The sequence below is a fragment of the Etheostoma spectabile genome, chromosome 4 (genome assembly GCF_008692095.1).
Source record: "Etheostoma spectabile isolate EspeVRDwgs_2016 chromosome 4, UIUC_Espe_1.0, whole genome shotgun sequence".
NCBI classification, from domain to species: Eukaryota; Metazoa; Chordata; class Actinopteri; order Perciformes; family Percidae; genus Etheostoma; species Etheostoma spectabile.
In genome coordinates, this window is record NC_045736.1 from 14,529,990 (window position 1) to 14,541,621 (window position 11,632).

An 11,632-nucleotide genomic window follows, 5' to 3' on the forward strand; every position below is an offset into this window, starting at 1 on the left:
ATTGAAAACTGTGAAAGAAATCTCGGAAGAATTGAACATATGCGGAAAGTAACGCTGACTCCTCATTTCTTGCTGCCAGCTCCTGTCCTGCACGGGCTGCAGCATTAAAAAGACGATTAAAAATTCCTTCACCGTCTGGCTGCTCCGACTTGGTGCTAATGTGCTAATTACACTAACAGGTGCTAGCTGTGTGATTTGATGATTTGAACAATGCGCTCTGCTCCCGCCTGTGGGATGCGGGCCCAATCTGCATAAAGATATCTGCAACGTCATTTTGCCTAGTCAAAACTCTAATTCAAGATATCTGTAATTACATTTTGACTAGGCAGAATGAAAGTTAAAGATATCTCAAATTTCAGATATCTCTAATTAAAATTTATTTCAAGATATCTATATCTTGAAAATAGATATCTACCATTAAATTACGAATATCCCTAACTCCAGTTTGAGATATCTACAACATAATTTTGACTAGTCATAATTCCAGTTACAGATATCTACAAGGTCTTTTCGCCTAGTCAAAACTTAATTTAAGATATCTGAAAAGGACCATATAGATATGTTGAATTGAGTTGAATTAAAGAGATCTTGAACTGGAGTTAAGACTAGTCAGTATCACATTGTAGATATCTCAAACTGGAATTACAGATATCTACAACTCAGTTTCGAATATCCGTAAATGACATAGTAGATATCTGCAACTGAATTGTAGATATCTGGAATGATAAACCACATACAGATGAATGGCAAACGTGATGTAATTTGTCCTAGGAAGAATGTCTTTGTGGATATCTGAAATTACAATTGAGGATAGGAAGAAAGTATTTGCGGATATCCAAAATCTTCTTTTTGACTAGGCAAAACTGAATTAAAGATATCTGCAACACATATCCAGTCTAGCTTTTAAATGTTAAAATGGCTTGCCATATGATTCGTTTCGTTGTATTGTCTCTATCTATGCCTTCACTTACACTGTCACTCTGTCGTAATACAGCTACACACACGTCACGTGGTACTCACCATAGGGTTCGTCAAGTAGTGGCCCCGTGCGCTGACGTGCACGTAACTGTAACTGGCCAATCATTGTTGCGTTTCAAGCGGGCTCTAAATTAAGCACAACAAAGCCACACAACCAATGGACGGGACGCATCGAACTGTATATCCTTTTAATTTATCTTTAAATTATTGTCTTTACAACGTTCGAAAAAAGGGAAATGTGCCAAAAGTAACAAGCTAAAAACCACAACATATTCAGTTAAACTCAAGTAAAGGAAGAAAATCTTCACACGTGAAACCTTTTAAATGTTGAAAAATTACTTTATCAATATTTAAAATGAGTTGTTTAATCCAACAATAAATGAACTAGTCCTTTCAATAGCTTACAGAAATAACACCAGCTCATGTCATAATTAGACATACAGCATGAGATGTTGTGCTATAAGGTGTTGCAATGTTATTTTTGCTTGATTTACAGGTTCTGGTGGTACTTGTAAATGTTTGGGCTCATATAATGTTAGTTACGTTCTTACAGTAGTAAATCTTCACCTTCAATTTTTGACATGTATTAAGCGCTGTCGTCTTTGTAATTCCCCCTCTTCCACCAGGTGAGACATTTTGACCATGCCTTCCAAACAGCTGGATATGGCCAAATCTAACATCTCCCCAGTTCTGTTTTTGACTGTGGACGGTGAACCCATGTCTTTCTACTTGCGACCGGGTCCTGTTAAACTCAAGCTCCAGCCGCTCATCACAGCTGGAGGGGGGTTGTTGTGCAAAGTGCAGCAGCCAGGGGCAATCCCGCTGATTGACCCAGATGAAAGAGACTCTATTCCTGAAACTACTGCTCACTGGTAGGTGCTGAACATTAGAAAGTATGTATATCAGGAGAAATACTGTTCAGCCTATTCACGTGGTTGTAAAATTCAAGACTATTATTTGGTTTATTCAGCCAATTCATCTTTCATATTTTGACATTTAGTCTGTTCAGCATTCACAAATACAGCTTAATTATTACATATAATGGCAACAAATAAGTCACATCTCAGCCTCACACCTGATGAGCTAAAGTCAATTTCATCAAAACTGGGTAGAAGGTACGTATTGATACAGTGCGTATCGATGTCAACATATAGGTCATTTTGTGATCTACCTGGACCTTACGGTTACACCATAAACAGTAGCTACTATCTGCTGTTTGTTTGCTTCCACACTTCTAAGGCTTATTGGGAAAATAAATTTCTACCCTTCTTACACAATTAAAGAACATTTTGCTCTGTAAGGAGGAGCTTTACTAGTGTTACTGGGAACATGTTCTATAAATAAACATGGCTTACAATATGTTTTATTCCTCCTTTCTAATGATGGAGCAATTTTAAGTTTTAGCACAGTGATTGTGGGATCAGTTAGATAATTTAATTAGGCAAAAGGGGTTGCTGTGTAACTAACTTAAAAAAAATACTCAAAGCACAGAAATCAAGCTGCATTTTGTTTTCTCTTAAGGTACGTGTCCACAAAGTACATTAACGACTGTGTCGAGAAGGATGAACAGCTGAATTTAGAGGACTACAGGTTAAATGTGGAAGTGGTCCCAAGGCAGTCTGCTAGACTCAACAAAAACAAAGAGACCTCTCCTGGACTCATAAGAGGTATGATGTAAAGACACAAAATTTCTTGTAAGGACCATATTGAAAGTCAATGTGTACTTTTACATTAGCTGTACTGTTTGTTATCAAATTGGAATTTATGTAACTGTTGTCTTAAATCAACTGATGTATGTATGTCATTTCTTTCATTCTTTTCTTATTAATAGGCAGGCTTGCTTACACTGCTGAAGATGACGCTGCTATTTTGAGTTATGTCAGCAAGTACAAGACAGAGATTGGGGGGAACCGGCTTTGGCAAGAGATGGAGAAGCAGCGGGTGACCGGTCACAGCTGGCAGTCAATGAAAACTCACTATAAAGTGCTACTGGCAAAGAAACGGGCAGAGGTTTTGGAGGTAGCTACAACAGTGGAAGACACCAAGACAGTAGAGGGAGAGACTAAGGTAATTTACCTGGACGGTATTTTGTAAAATAAGTCTCTGTATCACACGTTTCTTTTAGAATTGTTGACAGCTTCAAAATAACTAAAACCCCTGGTTGATGTATTTTTGTATACTACCACTGGGTGCCGCCAAATAATAGAAATAAACTGTGCAACACACTGTTGCTTTAATTAAATTTTTTTTTAAGTAACAAGGTGTTTATGAAAACATATACTGTACAGTATAATGCAACAGACTTAATTCACATACCTTTTTTGAAGTACAAACTCAATTTTGGAATATTACATTACATTACATGTCACTCAGCTGACACTTTTATCCAAAGCAACTTAGAATTGCTATGTATCAGAGGTTGCATGCCTCTGGAGCAACTAGGGGTTAAATGTCTTGCTCAGGGACACATTGGTTAATGTATTGCAGTGGGATTTGGACCCAGATCTCCCACACCAAAAGCATGTGTCATATCCACTGCGCATCACCAGCACTTCCTGACTACTCATAGTCACATATTTTTATAGACATGGAGCCTGATGTTTCTCCGCTGTCTGCTTCTAGGTAGAAGAAAATCAGGAGACAGATGTTCAAAAACCGCCCAGTGCAGAAGATGCTGCTTCACCTCAGACACATTCAGCAGCAACAGACCTAACACAGGTAATCACTTCCTGCAACAAACACCACAGTTAAAGTCTTGACTAGTAAGTTTGTATGTGATTTATTATATATTTTTTAAATGAGCAGAACTGAACACAACAAATGTGGTGTCTCGACAGATAGATGACCAGTCGATACCATCTGAAAGCACACAACCAGAAATTGGAGAAACTCAAACATCCCTCTTTCCCAAAGAAAGAGTGCAACATGTGAACCCACAGACAGATGAACAACCAGCTGAAAGCACTCAAGTAGAGACTGTAGAAGCTGAAACATCTAACTCCCCGCAACCTGAGGGACCTTGTTTGGACCCACAGACAGACTCTCACCCCATTCCTGCTGAGAGTGCAGAACCAGAAACGGATGAACTCATCTCTGCACAAAAAGAAAGTGTGCCTGAGGACTCTCCTCCAACGCAGCCCGAGCCCCTGCCCGAGACCTCTTCTCAGAAAAAGCCTAAAGCCCAACAAAGGGCTTCCCCCAAGCCGCAACAACCGCAGCGTCGATTGACACGCAGGCAACTTGTGCTTGAGGAGCCGCCATCGCCTGAACCTTATGGCAAAAAACTCAGGTCCTCATCAACTTCTCCAGGGAAACCATCGTCATCTGCCCAGCCCTCAAATAAAACTAAATTAGCTGTTAAGTCCACTCTTCAAAAAGACACAACTGTTGAGCAGCCGCCTTGTAAGAAAGCCAGAGGAAAGAGTGTGACAGCAGTGGCAGAGAGTCAAGAGGAAGGGAGCGGACAAGCTGATGTCTCTGAAACGGCACAAGCAGGTTTGTAATATATTTACCAGAGTGGGACACAAGACACGTAGTCGGCATCTTAACGTCTTTTCAAGCTTTTATAGTACAGACTTGAGTAAAATGTTAAGTCAGGCAGAGTGGGAGGATCTCATCTTTTTACCTCGGTCATTGATTTGCAGATACAGAGTCTAATTCTGTGCCACAGAAAGGAGAGAAGAAGAAAGAAAAGAGAAAGTTGGGGATCCTAGAGTTGGCTTCAAAGGAGTTTGAAGATGAAAGTGAGGTAAGACACAACAGAATAGGAGGGGTGGGAATCACCAGACGCCTCACGATACGATATCACAATACTTATATCACGATACGATATTATTGCAATTTTAAACATGCAAGAGTAGGTAATATATTGCAATTTATTATCTTTTTTCCAACTTCAAATTATCACCCAAAGGAAACTGTCAGTATCGGTTTTATCTAAAAAGATCGTATTGCTTTTTGTTCACTTAAATTTTATTGCTGCAAAATGGGATTGTCAATCAGTCAATTCCATATTATTTCCCCATCTATTAAATTACACTTAAATTAAACTGTTCTGTTCCTTTCTCTCAGTCTGGTGAGGACGAAGCTCCAGATCTCCAAAACCCAACTGAATCTGCAACAAAACAACTGACATCGACAGATCCTCCACTCTCCACTTCCGACACAGCTGCAGACACTGCTTCCACACAGTCCAACCCTGAACATGGACTCAGCCTCCAAGAGAACACGCAAGAGACCCAGGCCTCCAGGAGCAACTGCCTACCACAGACAGGCGGCCCTGAACCTGCAGCCACCGAGGCTGTCGAAGCAATCTCCAAGGCCCACCTGTTCATATTCGACTGTGAATCTCAGGAGGACGACTCTCAGTCCATTCTCGGTGATAATCTGGTAGCTCCGTCCAAACCGTGGCCAACACTGGACAGATTCGCTACATTTTCACTGACACAGGTCCAGTTGGAAGAAGACATGCAGCGAATCAAAGAGCTGATGAACCAGACCAATCAGGTGAACACTGTGGTGTACTAGATGCATCCTAAAGAGCAGCAGCACACCAATCTTCATTCATATATTTCTATATAAAATATTCTGTTTGGCATTTCTAAACTCACCTAACTATTTTGTTCCAGGACTTGATTAGCGTGACCAAAGCCCTGTTGAAAACCAGCGGAGACTTCTCTGCTGCTCGGGATCAGCTTTTGAATCACTGTTCCATTTTACGGCCACTTTGGAATTGCTGTGACGACAGTCTTTTGCTCTCAGCTGATCCCGTGGTCCGACAGCAGCTGCAAGAGAAATACAGCGAGGAGGACGTGGCCAAAAGAATCGTGTTCCTCGAGGTAGAGGGATGAAAATAAAAGACAGGTCAGTACAGATAGAAAGGAGGAGAATAGCAGGTCTGGACATACAGACTACACTCATCTATTATACTACCTAACTAGAGCTAGTAAGCTGGTATTTGATTATTTCAACATTTTGTGTCCCTTTCCTTCATTGCTGCTCATCCTGAGTAACTTTGAAGAATTAAATTAAGAAACTAGCTGGGTTAACTATGAAATGTTTTTAGGTATATTACGTAGAGCCTATTATTTGTGCTGTGCTCTATATCTTTGTACAGAAACATAATATTTTTTCTTTTGGCATGAAAATACAATTTTCCTTTTTTTTAAACTAGTTTTATTTGTTTTTATGAAATTGCATAATGTTTTATAACATTCAAAAACACCTGTTTTTACATTACAAAATAAATCTCCTGTTTTATATGCATTGTGTTTGACTACTTAAATGAACAAATTGCATTTGAATGGTTTAAAGAAAAATGACACTTCAGCCTTGCATTAAATATGTGATAAGAGGACCTGTAGGAGATTCAGATGAATGAAAACAGGAGACATTTCCACCCGTCATACAAGCAAAAGCACAGGTGTAAAAAATAAAACGAATGATGGCTGAATTCCATTTAGCTGCTAGGATTTCAGGTTCCGGGTATTGTGCAAGCCACCTCACTGTTACTAGAACACTATAGAATATAACACAAATAGCCATTGTTGGTGTTATTATTAGTAATAACTTCCCATTGTGACAAAGTCAAAATGTCTGCTGTGAGAAAAGGCCTACTGGTACACTTTTAAAGTAAAAAAAAAAGAGTTGCTGCTCTACATGTAACGAAATATGTGCCTCTGCTACTCTAAGAATTAGAAATATTACTGCAACAAAGTTCTTGCATTTTTTATACACTGTCACAATTTTCTGTATTTCCAAGCAAAAGTGTCCAATTTAGGTGTGACAGAAAATAGTGTGCTACAAACAATTACCATATACCATATTATTGTATATTCATGGCTGCTAAGCAGTACAAATTGGTCTTCTGATGACCAAGAACCTATATGAGTTTTTACAAACAAGAAATTAGCCTTCATTTTGTTTTTTTTATCCAATTCACCATTTTATTTCGTTTTCCCCAAATATCCAATATGAGTACATTCATAATATTGAACCAATCTGCCCCAGACCCACATGAATATATTGTATCAATAGTTTAAACAAAATAATAAATCTGAGAGAAAAGCAATTCAATAAAGAAGACAAATCAACCACTTAAAATAAAACCAACAGGACGCTTCCTGTGATGCAAATGAAAGAAAAAGACCAGTATCAGTATTGCTGCACCTTTTATCTCCGTGTCATGTTCATGAAATTAAATATAAGAAATAATGACGTTTAACAGCAGACTGGTATGTCGATGAGCGTGAGTCTTAAACTGTATACTGACACGACAGTTAACACAACCATATAATCCCAGCACCACACTGATAAAACCAATCATATCAAACCCTTTAAGTATGAAACACTCACATCCAGACAGACCTAATTTACATACATCTCAGTCACATACTGTAAGTTGTTCAGGTAAGAACCCGTTTAGTAAAGCAATACATACCAAGGTCTCCAAAAACAGCACACCATATATCCCTGGATTTTAAACGGCTACATTTTTTTGCTCAGCTTTTACCTGTGAGGTCTTTAATTAAACTACATTCATTAAGGAGGGTTGCTCCGGTTTTATCAACTGGATGTAAAAAAAAATACACTTAAAGTAAAAAAAATCTGGTCAATTTCTGCAAACTAAAAACCTGTGTGATGGTTATTGTGGTAACATGGACAAACACTGAGACTTTCCAGAGTTGGTAGTATTTGTAGATTGATTTACATCTATGTCATGTTACTGTACAGTTTTCTCTACTTAGCTGGTTAGTGTGATGATGGTGGTGTGATATTGGCTTCAATCTAAACAAGGAAATGGGAACTGTGATGTTAGGCCTGCTGTTTCCGGATGTTACTGTCGTTCACTCAATAAATAAAGCATTTGATGTTGATACAAAGTATAGTACCAATAAAAGAATGGCTCTTTGTTACTTATCGGGCTGATGTCACATACAATGAAACATAAAAGGATATGAGAGATCTCTGTGAGGAAGACTGTTCCTTCCTCTTGTCTTACATAGTCAATTAGTTTTTTTTAATGGGTGATCTGATATGGTCCATAAGTGACCAAAATGTCTGGAACAAGTTTAATAGTCTTGCGAAATTATTAAAAGCAGAATATGGCAACAATAACACACTTTAACAAAGAATGATTACAAAACAGTGAAAAATACATTTTTTGTCACAAATACAATTAATTTAGCATTAGGACACAGTCTTTAGTAAAAAACAAAAAAATGGATTCTATATAAAAAAGAAATTCAGCTCATTTTCACCACACAAACATGCTGCAATAACAAAAGGCCTGCATTTTAACATTCTGCTTATGTAAAACTTCAAGAAAGAAGTAGCACTTAATCTTTGATCCAGCTAACCGTTCTTACATTATATTACAAAGAGATGATCAAAAGATCACTTCTGTCCCCATGCTTCAATCGGTTGCTACGATAATCCAGCAAGAGCACTGAAAAGTGAAATCTTGAGACCTCTCAATCTGTTGCAAAGAGACTTAATATGAATAAAAAGGCCTCTGGGGTATACGATCACATGCCTACAGCCCTCTATGTACAGTCTGACACTTTAAGCCCCGATTCAGAAGAGACAAAGCAGGATGTGCAACCCGTCTGGAACAGAGTCCCCTGCAGGACAGCAGGTGACAGCTCTTGATGATATTACACATGAACAAAGAAAGAATTTCCCCTATGAAGATTATGCGAAAAAAGAAGCTTTTCAAAATGTGTAATTTTTGGTTTTGCTTAAGACATTGGAGGGTATTGTTTGGCTTTGATAACTTTAATGTGATTTCTTTTATAAAAAACGATTGGATTTTAGCCATTTAAAATGTCTTGGTGTTCACAAAGTAAACTGCACAAGACAAGAACAATGTTTCCTCATCAAGGTACATCAGAACCCCAACAACGCACTGCCTGTTTCAGTAGCATCTGGCCGATGTTGACAATTATAGTCATGAATGAAGATAATAGTCCCTTGTTGCGGGGGCACTGTTCCAGTTTTTATTGTTGGTGTCCATGAAAAAACAAATGTCCCATACTAACATTATTCCAGGTTCAGACACACATACACACACAAACACACACACACAAAGAAATACATAGAAAACACCTGCTTTGCTTAAAAGGCTAATAGAATTGGTTTGAAGAGAAATAAGGAAGGGTGAAAGCCAGTCCAAAAATAAGGCCAGCTAAATTGCATAGAACTTGAGTAGTGCACTGATGCATCAAAAGGCTGTGCTCCTTTCCTCTGTCAACGTTGGCAACTCTGCAGAGTTCCCTCAGAAACCACCAGAACTAACAACATTTGTCTCCACTCCTTGTTTTGTCTCCTTGGCAGAAGACACTTAAACCCCCAACAGCTGAATTTGGACTGCAAACAACAACTAACTAGTGTTCCAACTCAGGTGCACAGACGTTTTTCAATCCAAATCTAAACATTACAAAATATATGTAAAGATGGATGTATATTTTGTGAAAGCTATGTGGAGGAGCACAATATGTACTATTTTCAATTCCTTTAGAATAAAGGGACAATAATAGGGTAAGAATTTGTACAAAATACTTCTCAGCCCGTTTAAAATATTTGAGAATTTTTTTCTCTCTCCTAAAATGATGTTAAGCTCTGGAATAGGATCCAGCGAGGCAGCAGTGAGGAGGACAGCACAGCTCAAACTCTATTTGCACCTGTTCTCTCTGTGAAGCAAAGACGCCCCCACCACTTCCTAAACAACAGATATTGTATAAAAGCACCAGTTCAGTTCTGGGCCTGCATCAGTTTGCACAACCATCAGAACTTTAACAGGTCAAACAGGCCCAGATTTAGGTTGCTACACCTTTCTAGCAGGGTGGACCTCTGTACACATTTGACCCCTGTGACAACGAGGGGAGTTCAGGAAGAGAGAGGCCAGCGCCCGGCTATGCAGCCATCAACTAACAGGGACTTCAGCCTCTGCGTCCTTGTCCGATATCTCATCCTGGATCTCGTCTGTGTTCCCTGAGTCGCTGCTGGCCACAGAGCTGACAGAGGGAGAGTTCCTGCCGCCTTTAATCATTCTCCGACAGGTCTCCATCTGCACGTCCAGGCCTCGCTTCATGCTGCACATCTCCATATACTCATGCAGATGTCGGTTCATGTCACTCTTTGCTGTGGCCAATTCCAACTAAGAGAGGGGAAACAGATTAAACAGGAGGATGTAAGAGATAATTACTGAAATTACATCTTAGCTAATATCTTAAAATAATTGTTGAATTGTTGTTTAGTCATAAACAATGTTAATGGTATGTGAATGCATAACCAATCTCCCCTCTGGCGACAAATAAAGTTCTATTTGACTTGACTAATGGAACAATAATGTTCATAATGTCGGGTTTGCACATTAGAAAACTTCAAACTAGAGCCCGACCGATAAAGGATTTTTAAGGCCGATACCGATACATGTGGTTATTTAAAAATCTGATATTCCGAGATATTGTCCAATATATATTTTTTAAAAACCTAATGGTAAATATTTGTTTATCATGAATATTTAAATTCCGAACGGGAAATGTCTCATATTGGCCAATTATATCGGCCTGCCGATATATCGGTCGGGCTCTACTTCAAACCAATAGCTACTAACCGAACAGTTACTACCACTGTCAGTGTCTAAATGAAGCTTCAAAAACACTTCCCCGTCTCTTAAAAAATATCGGACTGGCCTTCTGTATCCTTCCTCCCATTTATTTACAGTCCCTAACAAAAAAAAATCAAAAGATAGAGTATTTCCTGGACTTGCTATATGTAGTAAATATTAAACATGATACTGTTAGTATAGTAGTTTGATATGCTTTAATCTTGCTTTGTGCTTGCAAGTTGTTGTTTTTTCCACACAAAGATTGCTTACCTCGATCTGGCCGATGGTCTCCTGGTACTCCTGCTCTCTGGTCTTAAATAGTGACTCTGTCTCATCAATGAGGCTGCCAAGACTTCCATCCTGGGAGTCCTTAGAGAGCACAGACAGAGACCTCATCCATCATGCATGAGTAAATGTCTGACACAGCACCCATAGCAATGATCTACACGCTGCCTTGCATGTATTTGAAAACCATATACTGTGCAAAAGGACCATAAAAGCAGCCAGGACTCACTGGATCAGGGGCTTCACCGTTGCCATCGGCAGGGCCGGCGGTTGTGCTGGGCGTTGCAGTGACGGTGCACGGCATGTTGTAGTTTGTGAAGTCCTCCCAGAGCAACAGAGTCTCCTCGTTTTCCTCCCACGTCAAACTGTCGCAGTCGTCATCAATTTCAAACGTCTCGCGCCTGGCAACAAAGGAGTTATCTGAACAATGTCTGCGTAGGGACAAGGGCGAGAATGGAAAGAACAGGATAGAGAGGGAGGGAGGAGAGGAAAGTACAAGTATAACAGCTACCAGATTCAGCAAAGGTCACAAGCAAAAGAGGAAGATGTGCTTATAAAGAAGACAAACAGCTGGAAGGAAGAGTTTATGGAAAACAAGGGCAGCCACTGAACTTTATTTTGAAAATAGTTTAAGGGTTAGTGTGTAGTAAACAGGTAATTTCATAAAAGCCAATATTTTTTAGAGTAAAAATAATTAGAGGATCCATAAAAATACTACTGTGATTTTAACAAAGAATGCCTACAGTAGGCAACTTATAT

At 39.2% G+C, this 11,632-nt stretch overlaps 2 protein-coding genes across 6 annotated transcripts in view; one reads left to right on the forward strand and one right to left on the reverse strand.

The window, feature by feature from the left end:
• The window catches only part of terf2ip (telomeric repeat binding factor 2, interacting protein), a 7,506-nt gene extending 1,263 nt beyond the window's left edge, over positions 1 to 6,243 (forward strand). For both annotated transcript variants that reach the window (XM_032512690.1, XM_032512691.1), the window contains exons 2-9: positions 1,605 to 1,850; positions 2,500 to 2,645; positions 2,810 to 3,045; positions 3,601 to 3,696; positions 3,816 to 4,473; positions 4,623 to 4,726; positions 5,050 to 5,484; positions 5,607 to 6,243. In XM_032512690.1, coding sequence (XP_032368581.1) covers positions 1,621 to 1,850; positions 2,500 to 2,645; positions 2,810 to 3,045; positions 3,601 to 3,696; positions 3,816 to 4,473; positions 4,623 to 4,726; positions 5,050 to 5,484; positions 5,607 to 5,828 — 2,127 coding nt within the window. In that variant the 5' untranslated portion in view covers positions 1,605 to 1,620 and the 3' untranslated portion in view covers positions 5,829 to 6,243. The remainder of the gene's footprint in view (positions 1 to 1,604; positions 1,851 to 2,499; positions 2,646 to 2,809; positions 3,046 to 3,600; positions 3,697 to 3,815; positions 4,474 to 4,622; positions 4,727 to 5,049; positions 5,485 to 5,606) is intronic.
• Positions 6,244 to 9,608: 3,365 nt separating this feature from the next.
• iffo2b (intermediate filament family orphan 2b) overlaps positions 9,609 to 11,632 on the reverse strand; it is a 23,966-nt gene continuing 21,942 nt past the window's right edge. For 2 of the 4 annotated variants that reach the window (XM_032512693.1, XM_032512692.1), the window contains 3 exons: positions 11,103 to 11,304; positions 10,859 to 10,957; positions 9,609 to 10,135 (listed from right to left, as the gene is read on the reverse strand). In XM_032512693.1, the coding sequence (XP_032368584.1) occupies positions 9,902 to 10,135; positions 10,859 to 10,957; positions 11,103 to 11,304 (535 nt within the window). In that variant the 3' untranslated portion in view covers positions 9,609 to 9,901. The remainder of the gene's footprint in view (positions 10,136 to 10,858; positions 10,958 to 11,102; positions 11,305 to 11,632) is intronic. The other 2 variants (XM_032512696.1, XM_032512695.1) reach the window with 1 other exon arrangement.